At 56.1% G+C, this 22,240-nt stretch overlaps 2 protein-coding genes across 3 annotated transcripts in view; one reads left to right on the plus strand and one right to left on the minus strand.

The window, feature by feature from the left end:
* ABL1 (ABL proto-oncogene 1, non-receptor tyrosine kinase) overlaps positions 1 to 8,771 on the plus strand; it is a 96,043-nt gene extending 87,272 nt beyond the window's left edge. For both annotated transcript variants that reach the window (XM_019540807.1, XM_019540809.1), the window contains exons 7-11: positions 92 to 276; positions 2,289 to 2,441; positions 2,970 to 3,059; positions 3,744 to 3,908; positions 6,527 to 8,771. In XM_019540807.1, the coding sequence (XP_019396352.1) occupies positions 92 to 276; positions 2,289 to 2,441; positions 2,970 to 3,059; positions 3,744 to 3,908; positions 6,527 to 8,211 (2,278 nt within the window). In that variant the 3' untranslated portion in view covers positions 8,212 to 8,771. The remainder of the gene's footprint in view (positions 1 to 91; positions 277 to 2,288; positions 2,442 to 2,969; positions 3,060 to 3,743; positions 3,909 to 6,526) is intronic.
* A 5,809-nt stretch (positions 8,772 to 14,580) lies between these two features.
* Positions 14,581 to 15,461, minus strand: QRFP (pyroglutamylated RFamide peptide). The gene has a single exon (XM_019541138.1). It carries the CDS (start codon positions 15,459 to 15,461, stop codon positions 15,081 to 15,083), a length of 381 nt encoding a protein of 126 aa, XP_019396683.1. The 3' UTR covers positions 14,581 to 15,080.
* Positions 15,462 to 22,240: the final 6,779 nt, after the last annotated feature.

Raw genomic sequence — 22,240 nt, forward strand, 5'->3', positions numbered from 1 at the left:
TGGTAACAAATAACGGCTTTTGTTCTGCTTAGTGCGAGATGTTGCAGAGACCTTTCCTGATCTGTACTTTTCTTTTTGCCTGTTGTCATAGGGATCTTGCTGCCAGAAACTGCCTAGTAGGAGAGAACCACTTGGTGAAGGTGGCAGATTTTGGCCTGAGCAGGCTGATGACCGGAGATACGTACACTGCCCATGCTGGAGCCAAGTTCCCAATCAAGTGGACTGCACCGGAGAGTCTTGCTTACAATAAGTTCTCTATCAAGTCTGATGTCTGGGGTAGGTATTCACCCCATCATTGATGGTGATGGTGATAGCTTTCTTCTTCCTCATCATCTTTGTTTAGGAATCAGTTTCAAGAAAGCGTTGGTGGTTTTACCACTTCAAGGTGGGACTTTGTCCTTATTTGAATGGAAGACATGAAAGCCTGCCCGCCACAATAACATCCAAATATGAAGTGTTTGCAGGGTCATGTGCGCCTGAGCCAGCCCCAGATCAGTAGTGCCCTAGGAATAGTACCATGGGGCACTGTGCGGTGGAAAATGTACTGGCTTCCTAAGCTACTTCTGGGATGAAAGTGGGAGTCAGGGCTCTTTCACGTGTGTGGGTGCAGGTATCACTATGCAGTTGTAAAATTCCCTGGCTGAGATGAGAAATGAAGGCTGTGGGTAGACTGAACTTGGAGCCATTTTAAAAGGGTGAGGAGGTTGCTACCCAGGAGCATGCACCATTTGTTTGGGTGCAACTGTTATATCTGCCTTCTCCTATAGTGGTATCGGTGAGCCAGTGGCCATAACTTTATCTCTCGATGAAGTGGATCTAAAGGTATTAGAGTTTTGCTCCACTTTAAACTACTACAAGAGCAAGCAGATGTACTTGCAAGTGTGGTTGCTTTGTGTGTCCACACCAAAGAGAACTTGACTGATGGCCCCTGCAAAAGAGCCAAATTCTCTCCATTCTGACTCCCTAAGCTCCCCCTCCTCTTTCAGTCCATCGTCAGGTTTTCTGTTCTCCTTTTCCAGGTTATTGAAAGCTCTGCTTGGAGTAGGACTTGATATTTGGGGCAGTGGGAGTTGCTGAGGGATACAGCTGACAGTTACAGTGATGGTGGAAAAAGTCTCGAGTCTGTGGCGGGTAAAATGGTGCAACTTTCTGTGCAATGTATGTGTTGTTGAATAGCTGTCACAAAGCACCAGGGGTGGTGATGTTCTCCAGTGATGGCTGGGGCATTTTCTGTGTAGTTTTAATTTAATGTATTTGGAGAAGCTATATATTAAAGACATAAGGCTATGTTAATATCTAACCGGATTCTGCATAGCGGGACCAGGGCTTAGGGATTCTGGACTGTGACTCGAGATCAAGCAAGCAGGCCTTCCCTGGATGCTTGCTGCTGTGGCTAGGGGTTCAGAAGTTTGCATGCACACACCTCATTGCCTGCAGACAGTATTCAAGCGGATCTGTTTGTGGCCATGTCTAGCATAGATTGCCCTCGGTGGTTACCATGTAAATTGATGTGATTTCATTACTTATGCTGGATTGTAATTGCTTTCTCTTCAGGTTAAAACCAGAGTCCAATGACTGAGCTAATTACATGCTGGTTGTTGCTCTGGTGTTGAGTTTGTTCTTTAGACTTGAGTCCTAGTTTAGTGGCTGACACTCATTTCCAACCCCCCTAAACTGTTATGTGACTCAGATGCCCCATCTATATTGAAGACAGTTGCAAGCAGTGATTATACCTTGTGTTACGGTTTCTAGCGAGTCCTAATGCCTCAGCTAGTTGGCAGTCATCACTGTGAAGTCCATCCTGATATTGGAACTGCTGCTTTTCCCCCTGCAGATTGTCATGCTCCAGGAATGCAGGCAACCCAAAGCAACTGAACCATTTGGATATGGGAGTCCTAACAGGAAGGAGGCAGGGGAGATATGAGAGGAGCTGTCAGATTTGCAGGGAGGCTGCTGTGCTGCAGAGACGTAGTTTCAGCTAATCCACTGTGAAGTCTCTTAATTGTGCCTTTAACAGGACTTGAAGGATCTCAAGGCATTCGGGTTGGAGACAGCAGATATGCTGAAAATTAGTCTAATTCCACTCTGTCATATCACAGGGGACTTGTCTGCACCGATAAAGAGACTTGTTATGCTATGGCAGCATCCTTGCTACTGTGGAGTGCAAGCCTCCCAGAGAAGGGGGCTTGCTAAGTACAAGGGAAGGTTGATTTTAGCCACCCACCAAAAGCCAACTTGCGGCTTGGGGAAGTACCTCAAGACTAAGCTTTGCGTTTTCTTTATTGCAGCCTTTGGCGTCCTACTGTGGGAAATTGCGACATACGGCATGTCCCCATACCCTGGGATTGACCTCTCTCAGGTGTACGAGCTGTTGGAGAAGGACTATCGCATGGAGCGCCCAGAAGGATGCCCTGAGAAAGTCTATGAACTCATGAGAGCATGTGAGTCTTCACAAACACAGAGACAAGCTGCTGGAGCTCTGCAGAGATGTAGTAGAAGGCCCGGGATGTGGTTACAGGCAGAAGGGGCAGCTTTGTGTGCAGGCGCTTGGCTCCCATGTTAAACTTGGCTCTCCCAAGAGGATGTCAAAGGTCTGAAGTAGCCCGTTCTTGTCACGGAGGCGGGCTTATTCCCTGCTAAGAATGGGAGCTGGGTAGTGTTGGGTCACGTGTCCTGGGGATCTAAAGACAGGATTGTGCACCCACCTTTAGCTGTGGGAGGGGACTAAGCATTGCTCTGCCATTCTGGCTTTTACCATTTCTAGTCTGAAGTTGAAGAGCAGCCACAGCCCCTGTTGGCTTTGCTGGGTGCTGTGGCTGCTTCAAACTAGGCGTCTAGCGTCTGTACTGTAGCTGGCCTCTCATTAAAGCAGGAATCATGGCGTGGGGTTGGCTCCCCAGAAGTGCTGTGCAGCTTAACGAAAGTTTGTGAGGCTGGTTTAGAAGGTTTTGATACCGCTGCTCTTCCAGGCTGGCAGTGGAGCCCTTCAGACAGGCCCTCGTTTGCTGAAATTCACCAGGCGTTTGAGACGATGTTTCAAGAATCCAGCATATCAGACGGTAGGTCCACTTCCCTTTCTGCTGGCACCATGTCTGGAAGAGGAAGTGATAGGACAAAAGCATCATAAATTGTGGCTGTGGGTTTTTCACTGCGGTCATGGAAACCAGATGAATGGAGAAACTCTGATTCCCATGTGGATCCCGGCCACTCAAAGAGGGTGGAACACCTACGCTCCTGGGAAATGATGTTGCCCTGTAGGAATGAACAGGGGCATTGTCCTTCTTCACTTCCACCCCATTATGGCTGTGGCCTGCAGGTGGAAAATGCAACTAGGAGCTTCTTGTTTAGCAATTTTCATGACTGTTACCTTCTCCCGGGACCCCCTCTCCTTCCCCACAAATGCCCTGGCTGTGGAACTTGTTAAGAATTTCCATGATAAGGTAGTAAGCTTACTCTTAATTTGTGGCTATCTCTGAATGGTCCAACAATGTAGCTTTGCAGTGAAACTTTGTGATTTGTACCTCCCAGTGTTTTTTTTAAAAAAAAAAAAGGTAAAAAAGTAGAGGAGACCTGTACATGTACGCGTGCGTACTGCCTAGAGGTCTTCTGGTTGAACAATGTTAAGCACCCCCCATGCCATCAGCCTCTCTCTTTCCCCATTATTCCTTAATAGTTTAATAGTTTTATCTTTTGTCTCTATCCTTCCAGTTTCCCTTCTAAACATCCTTCTCTGTGCCTTCCAGAGGTGGAGAAAGAGCTGGGGAAAAAAGGGATGAGAAGTGTCGTGAGTAACTTTCTGCAGGCTCCAGAACTACCGACCAAAACAAGGACATCCAGGAGGGCAGCTGAAAACAAAGAAGCCAACGAGAGCTTGGAGCCAGCACACCCCAGAAGTCAGGGGGAATGTGGTATGTCACATCTTCAGCCACTCTGCCCTGTGCATGAGGCAGCCTGAGACAGAGAGGATGCCTGAATCCAGAGAGAACCTCGAAGACATGATAGAAACAGGACCAACCCTCCCCCCCAACCTTGTGGATATTTCTGCTGCCATGAGGTGTCCTGGTTTCTCTCTTGATTGAGGAATCCATCGTTGTAGCTCCCAACACTTTTGTAGCTGGATACAGATCGGTGTTAGTACTGGGAGTTGCAGCAGCAAGAGAGACAGCCCAGAATGGGAGATATCTATTGAACTGTCACCTGGTTCAAGGACTGATATAGCCCTTATCACTCTCACAAGTCTGAACTGCCCTAGGAGCTGTTGTATATCCACTGCAGTTGGCAACTTCAGAGCAGTGCCAGAGGACAGAGTGCATATGTCATGCCCTCGTGATCCTCAGCCATCTGTAGAGCAGGACCCATCAGAGAGCTGGGCTGAGTCCCCTATCCCCACCCCCATGCTGTCCCAGTGCAAGAAAAGTCCCAGCAAAGGGGACTTGCCTCGACTTCCAGTCTCTTGGTGCTGCCAGGGTGGCATAAATAAGCCACCCTGCCTTCTGTCTGAAATAAGCTGGGTAGCGTTCAGAATTGTGTGCGCAGTGCAGCGTCTGATAAGGGAAGGTTTTCCAGCCCCAAATCATACCGAGTGTCTGCTTTGAAACGCTGAAGTGTATTACTTCTGGCAGGTACCAAATATAATTTCAGCAAGGGCCACAGAGGTATTTACAAAATCTACCATGAAATTAAACAACCTCTCAGTCAGATTCTCAAAGCGTGTAGTTTCCATTCGGGGGCTGTTGAAAACAATGATAAAACATTGAGCACAGACACTTAATTTGTACCCAGAATGTTTTAAAATGAAATTTGTTTTTTTTAAAAAAAAAATAATATTGCAGATAAGTTGTTTTTGCCAGCTCTGGCTAAAGGTGCTGATTCTGACTGTAGTGGGCAAAACCCTTAGCAGTGCACTTTCAGATTTAACTGATGGAAAACACTATATGGGAGCAGGAATGTTATTAATCTGTTCATTATGTTTTGTGTACTTGAGGTCCCAGAAATCTTTTGTATGTTGGGTGGATGTGTGTGTGGGTGTGTGTGTGTATGGCATGCATGCACAGTACAGAAGGTTATCACCAGCCCTCCTCTTTGGGGTGGTTTTAGTCCACACGTGGTAGTTTTCTCACCGATACTTTGTCATATCCCAGTCTGGTGAGAGATGACAAAGTGTGTGTGTAGGCATAAGTGAGGTGCATGTATCTTAACAACATCCCAGTAGAGACCTAAAACAATCCTTTGTCTTTTATCCACTTCCAATTGCTCATGGCTATCCAGGGCAGATGGACTTCCTTCTGAATAGAGCACGCTTGGTGAGGAGCTCTGAGCTTGTGTCTCGACCACTGAGAGAGGCTTGTCCTTGGCAGGAGATACAAGAGACTTGAACTGGTGTCTGATCCCTACCCTGTCCTTTCAGGAAAAATCTCTTTCCAGATTGTAGGAGGTTGAGCAGAGTTGCTCAGAGTGACTTGTGTCTGCTCTCAGGAAAAGTTTCCCCTCTAAAGATTATTTTAACATTTCTTTTTGGTTGGGCACATACAAACATATTCAGCTGCATGTGAACAGTCTAAATATGTGTTCGCAAAAGGGTCTGATCTGCTTCCTGGCGGGTACTGCATTTCTTCCTGAAATATGCATCTCTGTCTTAAAGAAAAAAAAAAAAAAGATTATCCCCTTCTCTCAGCTGAGACACCAGTATAGATATTTACCTTTACGTGACTAAAAAGGATCCTTTTCTCTTTCTTTAACCCTGCTTCATCTCCTCTTGCTGCCTGCTCAAGCTGTAAATGTATCTACTGCCCTGCAGGCAGCTCTGTCTCAAATTAGAGAGCTGTTTGAGTGCTCCTGTTGCAGTCCCTGACCTGTGAACAAGACCTCCTGTCATTCAAATGTGGAATCCTTCAGGACTCCCTCTAAATTTATCATAAACCACTATTCATTTTATAATTTCTCTTGTAAGTGGTAAAGGGGTCATTCCATCTTCTCCCAGAGCAATTCCACTGGAGCAGTCCATTATCCCTGCTTTCCTCCATTGTCAAAGACTGCCTGTCTTCACCACGGTGCAGCTCTTCATATTCTGCTGCTGGAGTGATCCTGATTTCTTCTTGTGTCCTAGTTATTTTTGCTCCACCAGAGATTGAAGATGGGAGAGGGGGAGATTTGTAGTTTAACCAAGCAGGGAGATGAGGAAGTAGGTTAGTGGGGAACGTCTTTGTCCCTTCAGTGAGTGGCTGGGAAGGAGCCAGCAGCAAAAGGACTAACCTGCCCTTGATACTCATTCAGTCTGTGAACCAGCAAAGCTAGAGAGACATCCAGATGTATGTCAGGATTGAGCGTACCTCGGGATTCTGGACCAAATCCAGCCCTGGCCTCGGTGGAGCTGTATCCACTTTGCAGCAGGTCTGAGCGTGGGCCTCTGTTTACAGAGCCGGTGCCTATTAGGCGGTGTCAGAGCACGGCAGTCTCAGAGGAGAACAGATTGTTCTGTTTCGTGAAGCGAAGTGAAGCTCAATAGAATCTTCTCTGTTCCTTGCAGACCATCTGGAGCATGAACCGGCCGTGTCTCCGTTGCTTCCACGGAAGGAAAGAGTCGCCCTGGAGAGCAGTTTAAATGAAGACGAGCGGCTGCTTCCAAAGGACAAAAAGACCAACCTCTTCAGCGCTCTTATCAAGAAGAAGAAGAAGACAGCCCCTACCCCTCCAAAGCGCAGCAGCTCCTTCCGGGAGATAGATGGCCACCCGGACCGCAGGGTAGGGGGTGAGGATGAGAGCAGGGATGCCGGCAACGGGGCTTTCACCACGCTGCCTACGGACGCTGCCGATCCTTCCAAATTCCAGGGCCCAAGCAACGGGGCTGGGGTCATCAACGGGGCAGTCACGGGGAACTCTGGCTTTTTGTCGCCCCACCTGTGGAAAAAGTCCAGCACCATGACCAGCAGCCGAGCAGCTGCTGGTGAAGACGAGAGCAGCTCTAATGCCAGCAAGCGCTTCCTGCGGTCCTGCTCTGCCTCATGCGTGCCCCACGGAGCCAAAGACACTGAGTGGAAGTCGGTGACACTACCCCGGGACCCACAATCCACAGGGCGGCAGTTTGATTCATCCACCTTCGGGGGGCACAAAAGTGAGAAGCCTGCCCTGCCACGGAAGCGGGCAAATGAGAGCAAGGCAGATCTTGCCACCAAGGGGACGGCAACACCCCCACCGCGGCTGCTGAAGAAGAACGAGGAGGCGACCGACGATGTGTTCAAAGACGCCGAGTCAAGCCCTGGATCCAGCCCACCCACGCTGACGCCCAAACTCTTGCGCAGGCAGCCTGCCGGTCCTCTGTCCTCCGGTGTGGCTCATAAGGATGACGGTGTCAAATTGAGTGCCTTAGGTACCCCTACAACAACGGACCAAGGGCCTGCTGTGAAAGTCAGCTCTGCCATGTTTGTGGGTGCTAGCAAGGCTTCCACAGAAGAGCCCAGAATGAGGAGGCTCAAACAGACTTCAGAGAAGGACAAGGGGAAGCTATCAAAGCTGAAGCCAGCCCCACCACTTCCGTTGTCTTCATCCTCTGTCGGCAGGCCTGGAAAAGCCTCCCACAGCCCTGGGCACGAAGCAACAGTGGATGCAGTGTCGGGTCCTAAATCCAAACCACTGCCTCAGGTTGCAGACGCTGCTGGCAGCGATGCTGCCAAGCCAAACCAGCCAGGGGAAGGGGGCAAAAAGCCAGGACTCCCCTCCATACCAAAGCCACAGTCCTCCAGCAAGATGCTGACCACAGCAGCCCCAGCCCCCTCTTCCGCAGTCCTTTCAGCCTCAGGTGGCGACCAGCCATCATCCACAGCCTTCATCCCTCTCATCTCCACCAGAGTGTCGCTGCGGAAGACCCGCCAGCCTCCAGAGAGGATCGCTAGTGGCACCATCACCAAGGGAGTGGTATTGGAAAGCACGGAGGCCCTGCGCCTCGCCATCAGCAAGAACTCGGAACAAATGGCAAGCCACAGTGCCGTCCTGGAGGCCGGCAAGAACCTCTACACCTTCTGTGTGAGCTACGTGGACTCCATCCAGCAGATGAGGAACAAGTTTGCTTTCCGGGAGGCCATCAATAAGCTGGAGAACAACCTCCGGGAGCTCCAGATCTGCCCGGCCACAGCTGGCAGCGGCCCGGCAGCCACACAGGACTTTAGCAAGCTTCTCAGCTCAGTGAAAGAAATCAGTGACATTGTTCAGAGGTAGCAGAAGTCAGGTGGCTGCTGCTTGTCATGGGCCAAAGCCAGCCGCAGAGAGAACTGGGAGCACACGTGCAGACTGATAGGGGACCAGGGGCCTTGGGGACAGGGATGAACCCAGACTGTTGAACGCTGCCCTGCTGCCTAAGCCAGGGTGTCCATCAAGATGCACTTTTCCTCCCTTTTCACCCAGGCTCCCTGCGACTCACCTACTCACAATCCTCTCATCTGTGGAGTTCTTGCCTTGTGGACGACGAGGCGAAATGCCGAGGTCACATCATGCCTTTTCCTTAATATTCTGTTGTTCTGGACAGAGCTTTAAGCTTGAAGCTGGACTGACGGACGTTGATGTTCTGCCCCCCTCCGGGAGGGAGTCCTACTGCCGTGTCGTTCCCTCCCCCTGCCCCAGCGTTGTGTTTGAATAGCAATATGCCCGCTGCTTTCCGGGGGGGGGTCACAGCGCACGTCCCCTGCCTGAGTCTGACGCTTCTGTGAGTGACATTAATGTGTCAGATTGGGGCTCAGGGGTGGAGTATCTATGTAACTCGTTCGTGAAATAGGACGCTATGAAAGATGTTTACCAAAATCTTCCCAACGGCTCCATCCGCAGCCCTTAGCTGCCAGCCAACAGATCCACGTTTCTCGTGACTTCTTCACGGTGGAGAGTCCAAATGAATCGCTGGAGGTTTGGATTGTTGCGGATGGTCCCTGTTAATGCTGTGATCCCGTTTGTGAATCTCTCTTTGGTAGCAATAAAAGACAGACAGGGTTTGGGGAGAAAAGAGCAGCTCATGCTCTCCTGATAGTCGACACTTGGGGGAATTGCAGAGTAGTTTGGAGCGCTGAGAGCTGCCGCCTGTCACTGAGCGAGGGATAGGAGGGTTGCAATGGGTGGGGAGGTCAATAAACCCATCCAGAAAGATTCCAGTGTGCCTCCAGCAGTTGTTTCAGCCGAGTTGGTGCGTCCCAAGTGGTCCTGAGCAGATGCACCGGCAAAGCTGTTATTTGCCTAAAATTTCCAGCTGCTTCAATGACACAGGAGCAGTGAGCACATAAGGGCTGTATCAGACCCGGCCACCACTCCCCCATGCAGTCCCTGTGAGGAGGAGGGAAGCAGCATGTTGCAAACCCTTCCTTTCAGCATCAACACTGAATCCCACTGAAGTGCTTAGGGTCACCCTTGCCGGTTAGCGTAGGTTGTTCTACTTCCATGGGAAAACTTGATTGCCCCAATGATACTCTGACAGTTCTGGTCAGGATTAAAGGACCTGGGGAGCCTGCAGACGGTTCTTCCCCTGGGTGTATGTCCCCAAGGGAGCTGTGAACATGTGCCTCCAAGGAGCACCTTTCCCAGGTTGCTTTGACCTTCCCAACTAATTCAGCCAACTGGGAACTAACTGCAATGTGCCTGTTAGTAAAAGGACAAGGTTTAGGGCTATTAACAGTGCAATTTAACTCCTTGTAACCTTTCCAAACGAGAGAAGAAAGCAAGCTCCCCATCCCAGGTCCCTTCCTTTTGTGTATCTTTAAACACTAATCGCCTTCCATTTGTATTTTATTTTATTTTTTCCACTTAGGAGCTCTCGGTTTTATATATGATTTCCCATAACGCGTTCTGTTGTGTGTTCACGCCACCTTGCGACCTCACAACCAGCCGCGACTTAACGCACGACAGACGTTTAAACAATAAAAACAAACAAGAACCACACGCCACAGGCTGCCTTTAAAGAAAAAAAAAAAACCACAAGCAAAAAAATCAAAAAACCCCATGCCTTGGACTGTTGTTTCTGAGGTACTGTTTTTACGTTGTTGATAACCTCTTGTGCCACTATATTATACACTTGTATCTTGGTATTACACACTTTTGTAGACTCCTTTTGTCCTTTTTTTACTACGTGTAAATAGCTCTGTCCTTCCTCTTCGTGATACCCAAGGGGCTGTTCCCTTTGGTTTTGGTCCAATACAGATGGTTTCTGTACATGGCTTTTCCCCCTTCCCCCTCACTTTCTCTGTTTTTGGTTTTTTCGGGGGTTATTTTTTATTCTGGTCTCTCCTGCATAGTATATTTAAAAATAAATCATTGTTGAGGAAAACGAGAAGCGCATTTGTGTCTTGCTGAGGGGGTTGTTGGCCCCAGGGGCTTGTCTGGCAGGTGATGTGTGCTCCCGAGAGCGGACTAGAAGCACATTTGCTCTGCGAGGACTCACGGGGGCCTTCAGTACACTGTGCTGATCATGCCTGGGGGACAGCAAGCTCCTGGGACTGGTGGAGCTGGCTCTCAAATGCATCCAAGAAAAGCAAAAGATGTACAAAAGAAAGACCAACACAGGCCTCGTTTGCAGTTGGAGATGTGCTGTTGACATCCATGAGATCCATACGTGGCCCCGGGCTTTCCTCCATCTGTCATCAATGCATGTTCAGGCTCTGTCCTTGGTTCCTTTGGGCTGGCGAGAGGCTGGCATGCCCGTTCTTTAACCAGACAGCTTGGCTTCTCCCTAGCTGGTTCCTCTTTCTGCCTTTCATGAAGCCCATGTTTGCAAGTCAGGAGGGGCTCTGCCTTCCTCCTGGTCAAATCCCACAGGTCTCTGAGCCCACAGGCCTCATTTCTGAGAAATGGAGACAACGCTGCTCCTAGGAGGGTGCCCGCCTAGTGCTAGCTCCTGTCTCCCTTGGTGCGCATGTGGAAACACCCAAGCCCTTAAAGGTACTTTTGACCCTTGGGGATGTTAGCCATGCAGCAGAGCATGAACCAGCCCTTCTGTTGGCTGGCGTGTGCCACTTCCAAGCTTACTTACTGCCCTTGGGCCACTCCAGTGGATTCGCTCCCCCATGCATCAGCGTATCATGGATCCAGCCTACCCTGGTGTGCCATTGTGCACAACTGCAGTCCTCGCCCAGATAGCTAAAGAAACAACACGAAGGGCAAGAGGGGCGCAGAGAGGAGATGTGATGACCCAGACTCACACAATGACCCAGGGATAGAGCTGTGGCTAGAAGAGTCCCCTACATCCCCATGCAGCATCCTGACTACTGGAGGTGCCTATACACAGCGTTCCAGCTATGTGAGGTAAAAGCAAAGTTTGCTGAGCTGCAGGGGCTAATTTGCAGGTGGGTTTTAAGTGAGAAGAAATGAGAGAGTGCACAATAGGCAATATTACTTTATTCCTGACAATATTGGTGCCACTTCTACCAGGTCATGAACTAGGTTGCCTCACTAGGGTGGCATCATGCAACAGAAATGTGCGTGAAAGCGCAGGAAGGTGACAGTACTTCTGTGACAATGCCCCTTAAATCAGAATATTTCCCATTGACATTGCCAGCATAAAGACAGATGCATGAACAACCCTAGGTGAGGCACTGTAATTAATGCCTTTGGATCTGCAGAGGCAGAGCAATGCAGACCAGGCAGGAGGTGGGGGATTTTGTCCTGTCTGCGAGTGATATCCTTCCTGGAGATCTCTGTGTCACAGGAGAGCGGTGGTCGGCTGACCCGGTTGGGCAAAGTACCGAGAAGTGCAGGGGCAGGAAGGGGGATTCAGGACTAAATTTAGCCATAGCCAAACACAGTGGGAGTTGATTTAGCAGATCGATGCATTTAACAGTATGATGGTGCCAATTTTCAGGGCTATTGAGCCTGAAAGAATGAGTACTCTGGGGGAAAAAAATTGCTTTGTGTTGTGTTGTGTGTGAAATGGTAATGCTCCCTGTCAGGCTGCCTCCAATGCCAGGCTGTCCTTTGAACTGCAAGCTCAGCTGAGAAAATTGCTTGTCACAAAGACATGAAGCGTGGTCAGTGTTTTCTCAAGGAAGGATCCACCTACATGGGCTGGGGCAGCCTGACTGGCAGAGAAGCTGCCAAACAAAAGGGTCAGGGAAGGGGAACATGGCTGGCTCCTGGGAGAGGTTGGGCACCAGCTGACAGCGCTGGGAAGTTGGGGGCTGTTTGTTGTCTCTGGCACTTTCCCGTTTAGCAGGAGCCCTCTGATCAAATGCTGGGGGAACGTGTTCCTGAGCCTGTCCAGACCTTCGGCTGCCTGGAGGGCCGTCTGAGAAGAATGCACGGTCGGATGCTTGGGACCCCCAGGCCTTCCCCTAGACTTCATCCCCTTGGCTTGGAGGATCTGGGTGTTTGTACGAGCAGGTAGGCTGCTAGTGAGTGAGCTTAAATGCCGTTAGAGCCAGCTGGCCGCCAGTCCTGGTAACTTGGTTGAAGACGTCATTTGCCCTCGCAGCTCTGCAGAGAAGCCCAGCCCATGGCTGCAAGGGCAGTGGGGATGGGGGATCCAGGAATCCCCCGCACCCCGGACATGACAACAGCCTTGCGACTTGCTGTGTGCAGGCCCCACTGGGGCTTTCGGTTGCAGCTGCACCCTGGGTGTTCGCACGACTGCCCCTCTGCTCAGCACAGAGTTAAGACATGGTTAGACCCACCCTGCTCTGCAGCCTGTTACTGGGTCTCTCCACAGCATAGGTGGCACCCGGGACAAGTCTGCTGCCAACATGCATCTGGCACATCTTGGCCAAGGCCACATGGTATAGGCCCCTTCTGCTCCTTAGCTGTTCCCCCCAGGGGCAGAGCATCTGCTGAGGACACCCCGGTTCTGACACGGTTTGATGAGCGATCCCCACAGCACGGCCCCGTGTTCCCATCAGAGGTGAAGCATTGCATTGGGGCAGGGAGCAATGGGGGATCCCCCAGTGAATATGGCATGGTAGGAAACACCCAGATCCACTGAGGGACAAGGTGGGGAGGGAACAGCTACCCAGCTTCCTGGGACTCGCTGACGGGAGAGGAACACGCAGCGCTGAGCAATGCAAGCTGTATGGCAGGGGCTCTGCTCTGCTTCACTCCCACCCCCCACTTCAGCCAGGAGCTGGCAGGACCCCTCCTCTGCGGGATGCCCTGATGAGCTCCCCAGTGCTTTTCTTTGCAGCACCCCTCCAAGGAAACGCTGCCTGCCGTGCTGGCCCTGCCACCCAGCGCTCGGCTTCCTGCTGAACCCAGCAAGGTGGCTGTTGCCTTGTGGCATGAAGTTGGCTGAACCAACCCAAATACTCACGCCGATGGGCTGATTCCAGGTGAGCAGAATCAGAGCTTCCAGCTTTTGCCTTCGAGCAAATTGCAAGGGGTGGCTGAGCCTTATAACCTTGCTATACTCAGACACTGGCATCCAGTCCCTTCCTGGCAGTAGGTCTCAGTCCCCTGCTACAGCCAGGAATAAGAGACCCCCTTGCTCCAGCCCGCTTGACCCACTCCCCTCCTAGAGCAGGGACCACAGCTCAGTGCTGACCACTGGACCCCGTGTCCTCTCCCAGCATGCAGCCGATGGGCCAGCTCCAAGCTGAGCATTGTTGTAAAGCTCTCTGTTCCTCACCTTCGTGGGTAAAATTGACCAGCGAATATCGATTGATGATTTGGGGAGGGAGAAACACTGCCATAGCAACGTCGATAAGAGCTCCAGGTTGGAGGCCGGTGCCTGCACGTTCCCTGAAGTCTGTGGGGTGGGATTTGAGAGAGACCAAAGCTGCGATATTTAAATGGATCTGATCCCTGCACCATTGCCCAGAAATAGCTGCCAGAGTCTGTCGGCCGTGTGAGGCCGGCTCTATTTATACTCGTGATGCTGCCGGAGAGGCAGGAGCAGAGGGGAAATGGAGCAGGGAGGAAAATCTCCCTGTTTACGTCTACCCTCGGAGGCACTTTCCGAGCAGTCTTGATCTCCAGCGTGTTCAGCGTGTGTTGTGCGTGTGGGTCATAAGAGAGCCAAAGGGCGCTCCCGTTCCTGTCCGCGCAGATGAGGAGTTAGGGCTGCTTCATGTCAGTGCAACGGAGCTAAGAATCTGCCCCGGGCGTGTATCTGCAGCTTTTCCTGCTCCCCACGGTCTTGGGGGCCCCCCCCATGCTGGCTTTAAGCAGTCAGCCGGCCTGATGTATACAGCGATATGCCTCTTAGAGCCCCGTTCCCCAGTCTAGCTTGGGCAGGCACTGGTTTGGAGGGGTGTCGCCTGGCACCTGCAGGTAACCATGCTTGTGGCCTGCAGTGGATCGTTAGCTGGTCGCTGTTAGGGAGGAAATGCCTTATGGCATCAATTTGGTCACAGGCCCCCATGCAAGCCTGCGGCTCCCCTCGCCGACCTCCCAGCGCTGTGGCCCTGCTGCACCAGGCCCGGACCGGCGGCCAAGCCCAGCGCTAGGGCAACACGGGTAAAGAACTGCGGACAGACCCGGGATGGTTTGCAGGCATTGTAATGACACTGAACAGCTCGTCAAGCCCAGGGGATGGCACAGGTGATGGAGGCCCGTGCCCCACGGCTGGCAGGGGTGGTGGTTCATCAGGCGCTGCGCTGCATCCCGGGTCGCCTGCAGTTTTGGGCATGGCGGCGGGACTCGGGGAGAGCAGCTGGAGCCCGGCAGGACCCGTTCCTCCTCCACCGCCTTCTGTGGGCTGTCAGCTCCTGGCGGTCCCTGCAGAGCGTCTCAGCACTTGGATTATCCCACCGTGATCACTCAGTCTGCCTCCCCTCTGGCTGCTGAGCTAGCTCAGCCTAGTTTCATGCATGGCGTAGCATGGCCCCCGGGGCTGCCAGCACAATGCGTGCCAGGGGAAGGGGAGCCGTGTGGCACCATGCTTGGGTTTGGGAGCCTCCTTTTAGGCCCCCCTGCCTGGGCGCGAGGGGCTGCCACATCCAGAGCAGGCAGGGATGGGATGTGGGACAAAGCTGAAAGGAGCAGAGCGAACCTAGTACTATGAAACATCCCGTCCTCCCCCAGGCCCGGTAGCTGAAGGGGCAAGGAAGGAACAGGGTGGCATGATGGGCTGATTTGGGGTGAGCCCCCCCCCCCCCCCCGGAGGCATCCCGGGACCAGGCAGCCGGTCACCTCCTGCCAAAGCGGAAGCTGAACCCCCCTTTCTTGCGGTTGTAGCCGTTGAGCTCCTCGGCCAGGCTGCCCAGCGTGCCGCTGCGCTTCTCCCCGTCGTCCCGCGGCTGGAAGCGGGCGCCCCCGCCCTCCTCGCCTGGCCTCTCTTGCTGCTGCCTGAAGCCGGCCTGCTCCTGGTCGAAGCCCTGCAGCTCCTTGGCCATGCTGAACAGTGAGCTTAGGTCCTCGGCGCTCCTCTTCCAGGCCACCGCGTCCCCCCAGCCGGGCCCCAGCGGCAGGCCTGGGCCTGGGTCTCCTGGCCCTGTTCGGTCGTCCGGAGGGAAGCAGGTGCCCAGGCTGAGCAGCAGCAGGCAGGACAAGGAGTAAGGTGCCTTCATCTGCGGGGTGGGAACGGAGAAGGGTTACGGGTGTGAGCATCTCCCCAGCAGCCATCGCTCCTGGGTTCAGGGTCATGGCTTTTTCTATTACAGGGGTCCCTGGCACTGCCCGGCACCCCCGGGGCTGGCGGTGGGACCCCAGCTCCGCTCCCAGGCACCACCAGCTCAGCCCAGGGGAGCCGGCAGCACCCGTTCAGCCTCCTGCCCCCATGAGACCTGCTCTCTCTAGGAGCTTTGGCGGGGTAAGGCTGGGCATCACGACCTTGCGGCTACTCGGTCTTTTGCAGCCGCGGGCAGGGCAGGGCGGGCTGACAACGGGTCCTCGAGCAGCGGGCTTCTCTGGGACCGGCGGGGAAGGCAGCTTGCACTCCGGAGCTGTCCCCAGTGCACGGCGCTGGCTAATGGATGCTGGAGGAAGGTGGCAGGGGGCTGGAGACCGCGTCCTGTGCAACCAGCTCTGTGGGGGCGACCCCGGGGGTGCGTGGTCTCTGCACCTCTGCCGAGGTGGCAGGCGCTGGAGGCAAACGGAAACATTTTCCCCGAGCCCTTCAGAGCAAGTCTCTGCACCTGCAGCAGGAGGAAGCTGCGGCCGGCTGGCCGTGGGGCTCCCCAGCCGGGCAGGGCCCTCTGCCTCGTCCTCGCTGCAGGCTCCGCTGTGAAGCTGGAGTCGTGGGGCCGCGGAGGCCGCGCTCCCCGTGCTGCCGCTGGCTGCTCTCCCAGCAGGGTGGTGGTGGACCCGCTGTCCGTGAGCCCCCCCGGCCCCAGCAGCAGCTGATCCCTCCTGTGCTGCAACCTCAGACCGAGGCCCGGAGCTGCCAGCAGGACCCGGGCACCGCTCGGTCCAGCCGGCCGGCCGGAAGCTGGCCAGGCTGGGCAGCACCCCATGGCCCATCCTCGGGTCTCTGCAGCAGACCCAAGGTCCCCGCATGAGGCAGGAGCTGGCACGAGCCTCGGGTTGCCTTTGGCTAGGGGAGGACTGGAGGCCTGAGCCAGTCCAGTGCCACCGCCATGCACTGCCTGCAGCCCCCCGACGGGCTGCAGCGAGGGCCGGGGGCGCCCAGTCCCTCGCAGGGGCCGGCAGGTCAGGGAAGGTGTGTCAACTTACCCTGCTCCTCTTCAGGGCTCCCCCACCTGCCCCCGGCTTCAGCAGCTGGTCTGTGCTGCCCAGCTCACCCTCCTTTAAATAACAGGCTGCGTTCATCACCACGGCGTCCTCGAGGACGCCGCCAGCGCGGCGGGTTTATTGCCGCACATTCCCGAGGCTGGGATCCCATTGGGAGCGAGGTGGAGACGGCGCTCTCACTATGGCAGCGGGGAGCCGGCTCTAATCAGCCCTGCACACGTGCTTCGTTTGCTGCCTCGTTTGCAGCCAGGCGGGTCCCGCGTTGTGCTAATGACCGGCGGTGAGGCACGGGGGCCAGGGCCGGGGGTGCCTCCTGTCTCGCGAGCTGTGGGCTCGAAGCCCTCCCGTCCCCGTGGGTCCTCTGGATGCGTGGCAGGCCTGGGAGGGGCGCGAGCAAAACAAGCCCACGGAGACGTGCGGAGAGCTAGAAGCCGCGTCGGCTCGTGGCAGAGGGGCCCGTGGCTCAGTGGCCTTGGCTTTCCTGGCAACCCAGCTCTGTCGCTGGGATGGGCAAAGGGAGTTGCAGCCACCAGCAGCTGCCGGCTTGGAGATCCTGCCCGGGCTGAGCTCCATGAGGCAGCATGCAGGTACTGGTTGGTCGAGGCCATCTACCAGCCAGCCTCGATGCCCCTGCAGCTCTCGCAGCAATGCCTTCCCCGCCAGCTTTGCTGGGACTTACCCCGGCCCCAGGCCTCGAGGAAACCCCTCCATCCCTGGGCCGCAGGATCTGGTCCCTCCCCCACGACTTGCCTGGCATGAGTGCCCCCCTCCTCCAGGGCGGGTAGGCAGGAGCAGGGGTGTTGGGACCCATCATATGCAGTGGCCTCTGGTTTCGGTGGGGAATTGCCAGCCCCTGGGGCAGCTCCTCTGTGTCTGGTCCAGTGCTCTGAACCTGGGCTCGGGTGCCCGGGATGCCCCGGTCTCACTCCTGGCACTGCTACTGGCTCTGTGCGACTGTGGGCAAGTCTCTTAGGTGGTCCGTGCCTCGGTTTCCCCACCTGTAGAAAATGGATACTCGTTCTGGCCTGCCTCGCAGAGTGGAGGGGGAGGCAGGGGCGCGTGGTGTGAAGGCCTCGCACAGGGCGCCTGGGAATGATGGTGAAGCCTGGGTGCGGTGTTTGCACTCGGAGCTGAGCTGCAAAAGCCCAGAGCAGCGGATTGCCGCGGAGCTGCTGTTTCCCACCCGCTGAGGCTCTGCCCCCCTGACACCTGCTCGTGCGGGCAGCCCCTGCGCCTCTTCAGAGACACGAGCCTGTTGGCTTCGCCGCATCTGGGGGAGCTCAAGCTCTCGGGGGGATGGAGGGGTGCCCGGCAGGCCCCCCGCGAGCTCTGCAGCACTCGAGCTTTGTTCACGCTCCGGTCTCAAGGGAGGCACGTGAAGAGCTGCTGTGGCGGGGTGAGCACCTGGGGGCTAGCCGGGATCTGCTGCTAGCTCCAGCCACCACGGGACACAGACCTGCGTGCAGCTTTCCCCGGGCCCGTGGGAAAGGGAGACAGGCAGCTTCTGCAAAGCATTTGCCTCCCAAGCCCCCCCCCCCCTCAGCAGGGTTGCTCCCTGCCAGCAGCAAGCAATGAGTCACATCAAGCTGTTCTGCTCTTGAGAGGCATGTTTTGTTCCTTGGTCAGGAGGAACGGGCCTTGGTCCCCGCTTTGTGCACCGGGCGGCGTCCTTCACCCCGAGACCTCCCTGCGTGGCAGTGGTGCCGCCTGCGTGCACGGCGCTCGGGGACTGCAGTGCGATGCTGCAGCTGTACCACTGCCCGCCCCTGCAGCACGTGTACCTCCTGAAAGGATGCACAACTGCCCCCTGGGCCATCGGTTCAAGCCTGCCCCTTCTCCCTTGGCAGAAGATGGCTCCTTTCTAAGACCCCCTATTCCTTCTGGCCATGCCGGTGAAGGAGAAGGGCCTTGAGCTCTCCCCTGCAGACAGGGCCCTGGGAGCTTGCTGGTCCCTGACGTGGGCAAAAGGCAGCCCCTCCCGGTTGCAGAGAGGAGATTCACATTCCCCGTCGGCCCACGTGAGCCAGGAGCTCTGTGGCACGTGGCATGCCACGGCTTCCCCCCCAGCCCAGCCCCCAGCATGGGACCGTGATGAAGGCAGAGGGAGGCTGGGACAAGAGGTACATAACGACGAGTTCCTTTTATTCAAGAGTTCGAAAGTCCACGTGTACAGCTGGCCCAGCGATCACACCCAGCCTTGACAGCGATGCCCTGCTATGCTCCGCAACCCGTCCTGGAGCTCGCGCCCGAGCCTGCCTCAGCCGTGGCCCTGCTCTGCTGCTGCCCGCGCGCCGCCGGGTGCCTGCAGGACCCTGCCTCGGTGTACCCAGCTTGAAACTGGGTGCGCCAGGAGCCCCGAGACCAAGCCCAGGGGGCAAGAGGCCTTGTTCGGCTGGAGAAGGGCCCGAAGCTGGCTGCACTGCAGGTCTGGGAGCCACGCGGCAGGAGGCCAGGTGGGTGCAAAGGGGCTGCGCCGCACAACCCCCACCCTCCCAGCATCGGTGTCGCTGGCTGTGCGTGTCTTGCCCTCCCTTCTCGCCAGGGGCAGGTGTCATAGCAGAGAGGCTTTGCTCTAAGGGACTGCAGACTGACATGCACTCAGAGCTAATCCCTGTAAATCCCGCGTCCTCCGGTGGGGTTAGGCAGCCCTTGCGCCACTTGAAACGAACTCGGGAGTCGGGTGATGTGGGGACAGCTGCAGCCACAAGGCCCTGCCGCCGAGCCCTGCGCCTGCAGCTTTCCCCTTGATCAGCGCCCTGGGAAAGCGGGCTGGGGGGGCACCCTGTCTGCTTGTGTGAGGCTTGCTGCACTGACGGTCTGGCTGGCGCCTGCAGCAATGAGTTCCTTCCATCCTGAAGGCAAGGGCTGTAAAAATTATTCACAATTTGTCCCACTGGAATATAAAAGGCCTGTAACTGGGGACAGGGTCACAGAATTCATCCCCTGGGGCCCAGCCTCCCTGGTAGCTTCGGTGGGGGCATTGGTGCGTCACCCCAACAACTCCAGGATGGGTAAGAAACCCCCAGTTTGGGTCCTTTGCCTCCAGGCCCCCAAGCTGCGCTGCTTTGTGATGCTAACTCAGCTGGCATGTGGCTGTAGGAAGAGGGAGAGGGGCTCATGTAGGGCGGTGGGGAGGGACGGAAGGAGTCACAGGGCTGCTGGTTCGGTTGAGGGGATCGGTCTCCCGAGCAGAGCAGTCAGTGACCCCGGCCAGGCCTCGGTGGCTCGGTTCGGATGGTCAGGCTCAACACAGCAGGGTGGACAAAAACCACAGTAATCACCACTGCAGAAGAGGCCCTGTCCTCTCCTCTCTGCATGTGCTATTTAGGGGCAGTCCCTGGGAAGTAAAACGGTCCCGTGGCAGACAGCCTGCTAGCTCCCACATGCTGTGATTTTTTTTTTTTTTTTAAGGAGACTTTTAAAAGAAAAAACCGAGACTGAGCTGGAGAGAAGCACGTTTCTCCTCTTCCACTGTCACTATGTGGCAAATCGGGGTTGGCTGGGTTCCCGGCTGTATGATGGGGATGGGACCGCCTGCCTTTTCCCTAGTCTCGGTCTGTTGGGGTGTGGGGGGTGTCACACGCTTGGCAGGGCAGGGACAGTCTCTCTTGCCCTGGGTGCTGTGGCATGGAGCAGGCTGGGGTCTGGGGAGCAGGGGGCACGAGTGGCTTGGGCTGTCCCTGCCACATCAGTCGCCCTCCTCTCCCTCATCACCGCAGCACCCGCTCTGGGCCCTTCCTAGCAGCCCGATGTTCAGTGGGGTGAGAGGAGGGGTCCATGGATGGTCTCTCAAATGCACCCCACAGGCTGGGACCTTGGCGAGCTCCCGACATCTAACCCAAAGCTACATCCTTCCCCTCTCCCTCCCGCACCTAGGTAAGATGAGGGTATCTCCCTCCAAGCGCCTGCAAACCTGTGCTAGCAGTGGTGTCCCGCTGTCCTTGGCAGGCCGGTTTACAAAAGCCTTTTCAGCTGCTGTCTTCCTCCCTGCAGTGCCCTGCCATGCGCCATCCCCTCAGCAGGGGCTGGTCTCCATCGCCGACGTCAGAGCCCACGCCCGGCTCCAGGTTCATCTGCCGGCCTGGCGCTCCTCCACCGGCCAGCACCGGGCAGGAGGGAAGGGATGAGCGCAGCCGGCCTGCGTGATGCAGTGGGTAGCCGGGGCCTGTCCAGGAGTGTTTGGGGCACTGCCCAAAGTCCGAGGGATCTGGGTCCCAGCCTGGCCTTGGAGGGGCAGGGTTGGGGTGACAACAGGAGCGGATCGACCCTTTCACACCCCTCCCAGAGGTGCTAAGTTCTGTGCAAGCAATTCCGGCTTAGACCCAACCTGCATCCTCTTCCCCGCGAGCAGATGGGGCTGGCGCTTTCCTGCTCTCAGCGCACCATCCTCAGCATCCCAATCAGCAGTGGCATCACTGCCAGGTTCCCCTCCCCGCCCTTTCCTTGCGAGCCCTGGGGGTTGCTTGGGCATCTACCTGCGGCGCGGCTTCCTGCAGAGCTACCTGCCAAACTGACCCTAGATGCCGAGGGGGCCGGGTAGCAGGAAAGCTGGGCAGAGATCCCGCGGAGGAACATCTGGGCTCCGCGCTGAACAGCTTGCTCTGCTGAATGGCTCTTTGGCAAGGGCCCCGCTGCGCTCGCTGTGACTTCCAGGCGCTGCGTCGTGGATGCCCTCCATCCTCCTGCCTCTCTCTCCTCTGCCGCTGAGCTGGCCTCGCAGGACAATGGCTCTTGGAGAGCCTCCAGGACAAGCCGCCTGGCTTGGCCAGCTCGGGGCCCCGGCTGGCAGGCGGAGGCGGAGGCACGGTTATCAGCGCCCCACAGATATTAAGACCTGCTCCATGGGACTTTTTTTTTTTTTTTTGCAGCACCTTAATGATGTGACAGGCTCTGCCTCTTTGCAGGGGGGCAAGCTGGGGGGTGGCTCCTCTCGGTCAGACATGGCTGTGGGGCCACAGCAGGAGCTGGGCAGTGATGGGCAGCGGCTCAGTCATAGCAGGAGCTCAGGGAAGGTGAGAGCCACCGTGCAGTGAAGGTGTTGTCCCCATGAGGATGAGCTGGAGGTCACCCCATGCCCAGGAGGCTTGGTGGCCAGGAGATGTATCCTCGAGGGCTTCCGCGGCAGCTGGACCGGGCAGTGCCAGCTTCCCCTCGCAAGGGCCCAGGCCACAGATCTCACCCAGCTTTGGCATCAGGGAGCTGGCTGCTGGTGCCAATGCAGCCAGCCCGTCGGAGAGGTGCTGTGGGAGCCAGGGGTTGGGCCTCCGCTTGCTTGGGGTCACAGGCGTGCCGCGGCGTGCCGGAGGCTGGCCCCGAGTGCAGGCTGCGGGTGGGTGAAGAGCGGCCAGTAAATGCACAGGTCGGCCCCAGCTGCCACCCAGCAAGCAGGGGGCCGCATGCTGCATCCCTGCCCAGCTCCCACAGGAGACTGTGCCCATGCAGGGCACGGGGGGTGGCAGCCCCGGTGCAGCGGGGCCAGGTGCGGCGCACCGTGCGGGCTCTGCACCGCTGCCTTCCCGCGTGGCGTCGGCACGTGGCAGGCCAGTCCGCTGCCCCAGGAGAAGCTGTCTGAGGGCGGTCACGCATGCAGGAGGGTGTCCCCCCTCGGGGGAGCGTGCGCACGTGCAGGGAGCAGCAAGGTCGTCCCATGCCAAAA

The sequence above is a fragment of the Crocodylus porosus genome, unplaced genomic scaffold, assembly GCF_001723895.1.
Source record: "Crocodylus porosus isolate Cpor-Errol unplaced genomic scaffold, CroPor_comp1, whole genome shotgun sequence".
Classification (NCBI taxonomy): domain Eukaryota; kingdom Metazoa; phylum Chordata; order Crocodylia; family Crocodylidae; genus Crocodylus; species Crocodylus porosus.

Bases quoted from the DNA above. Each gene is read 5' to 3' on its own strand.
- QRFP (XM_019541138.1), bottom strand. From the start codon at position 15,461: ATGAAGGCACCTTACTCCTTGTCCTGCCTGCTGCTGCTCAGCCTGGGC.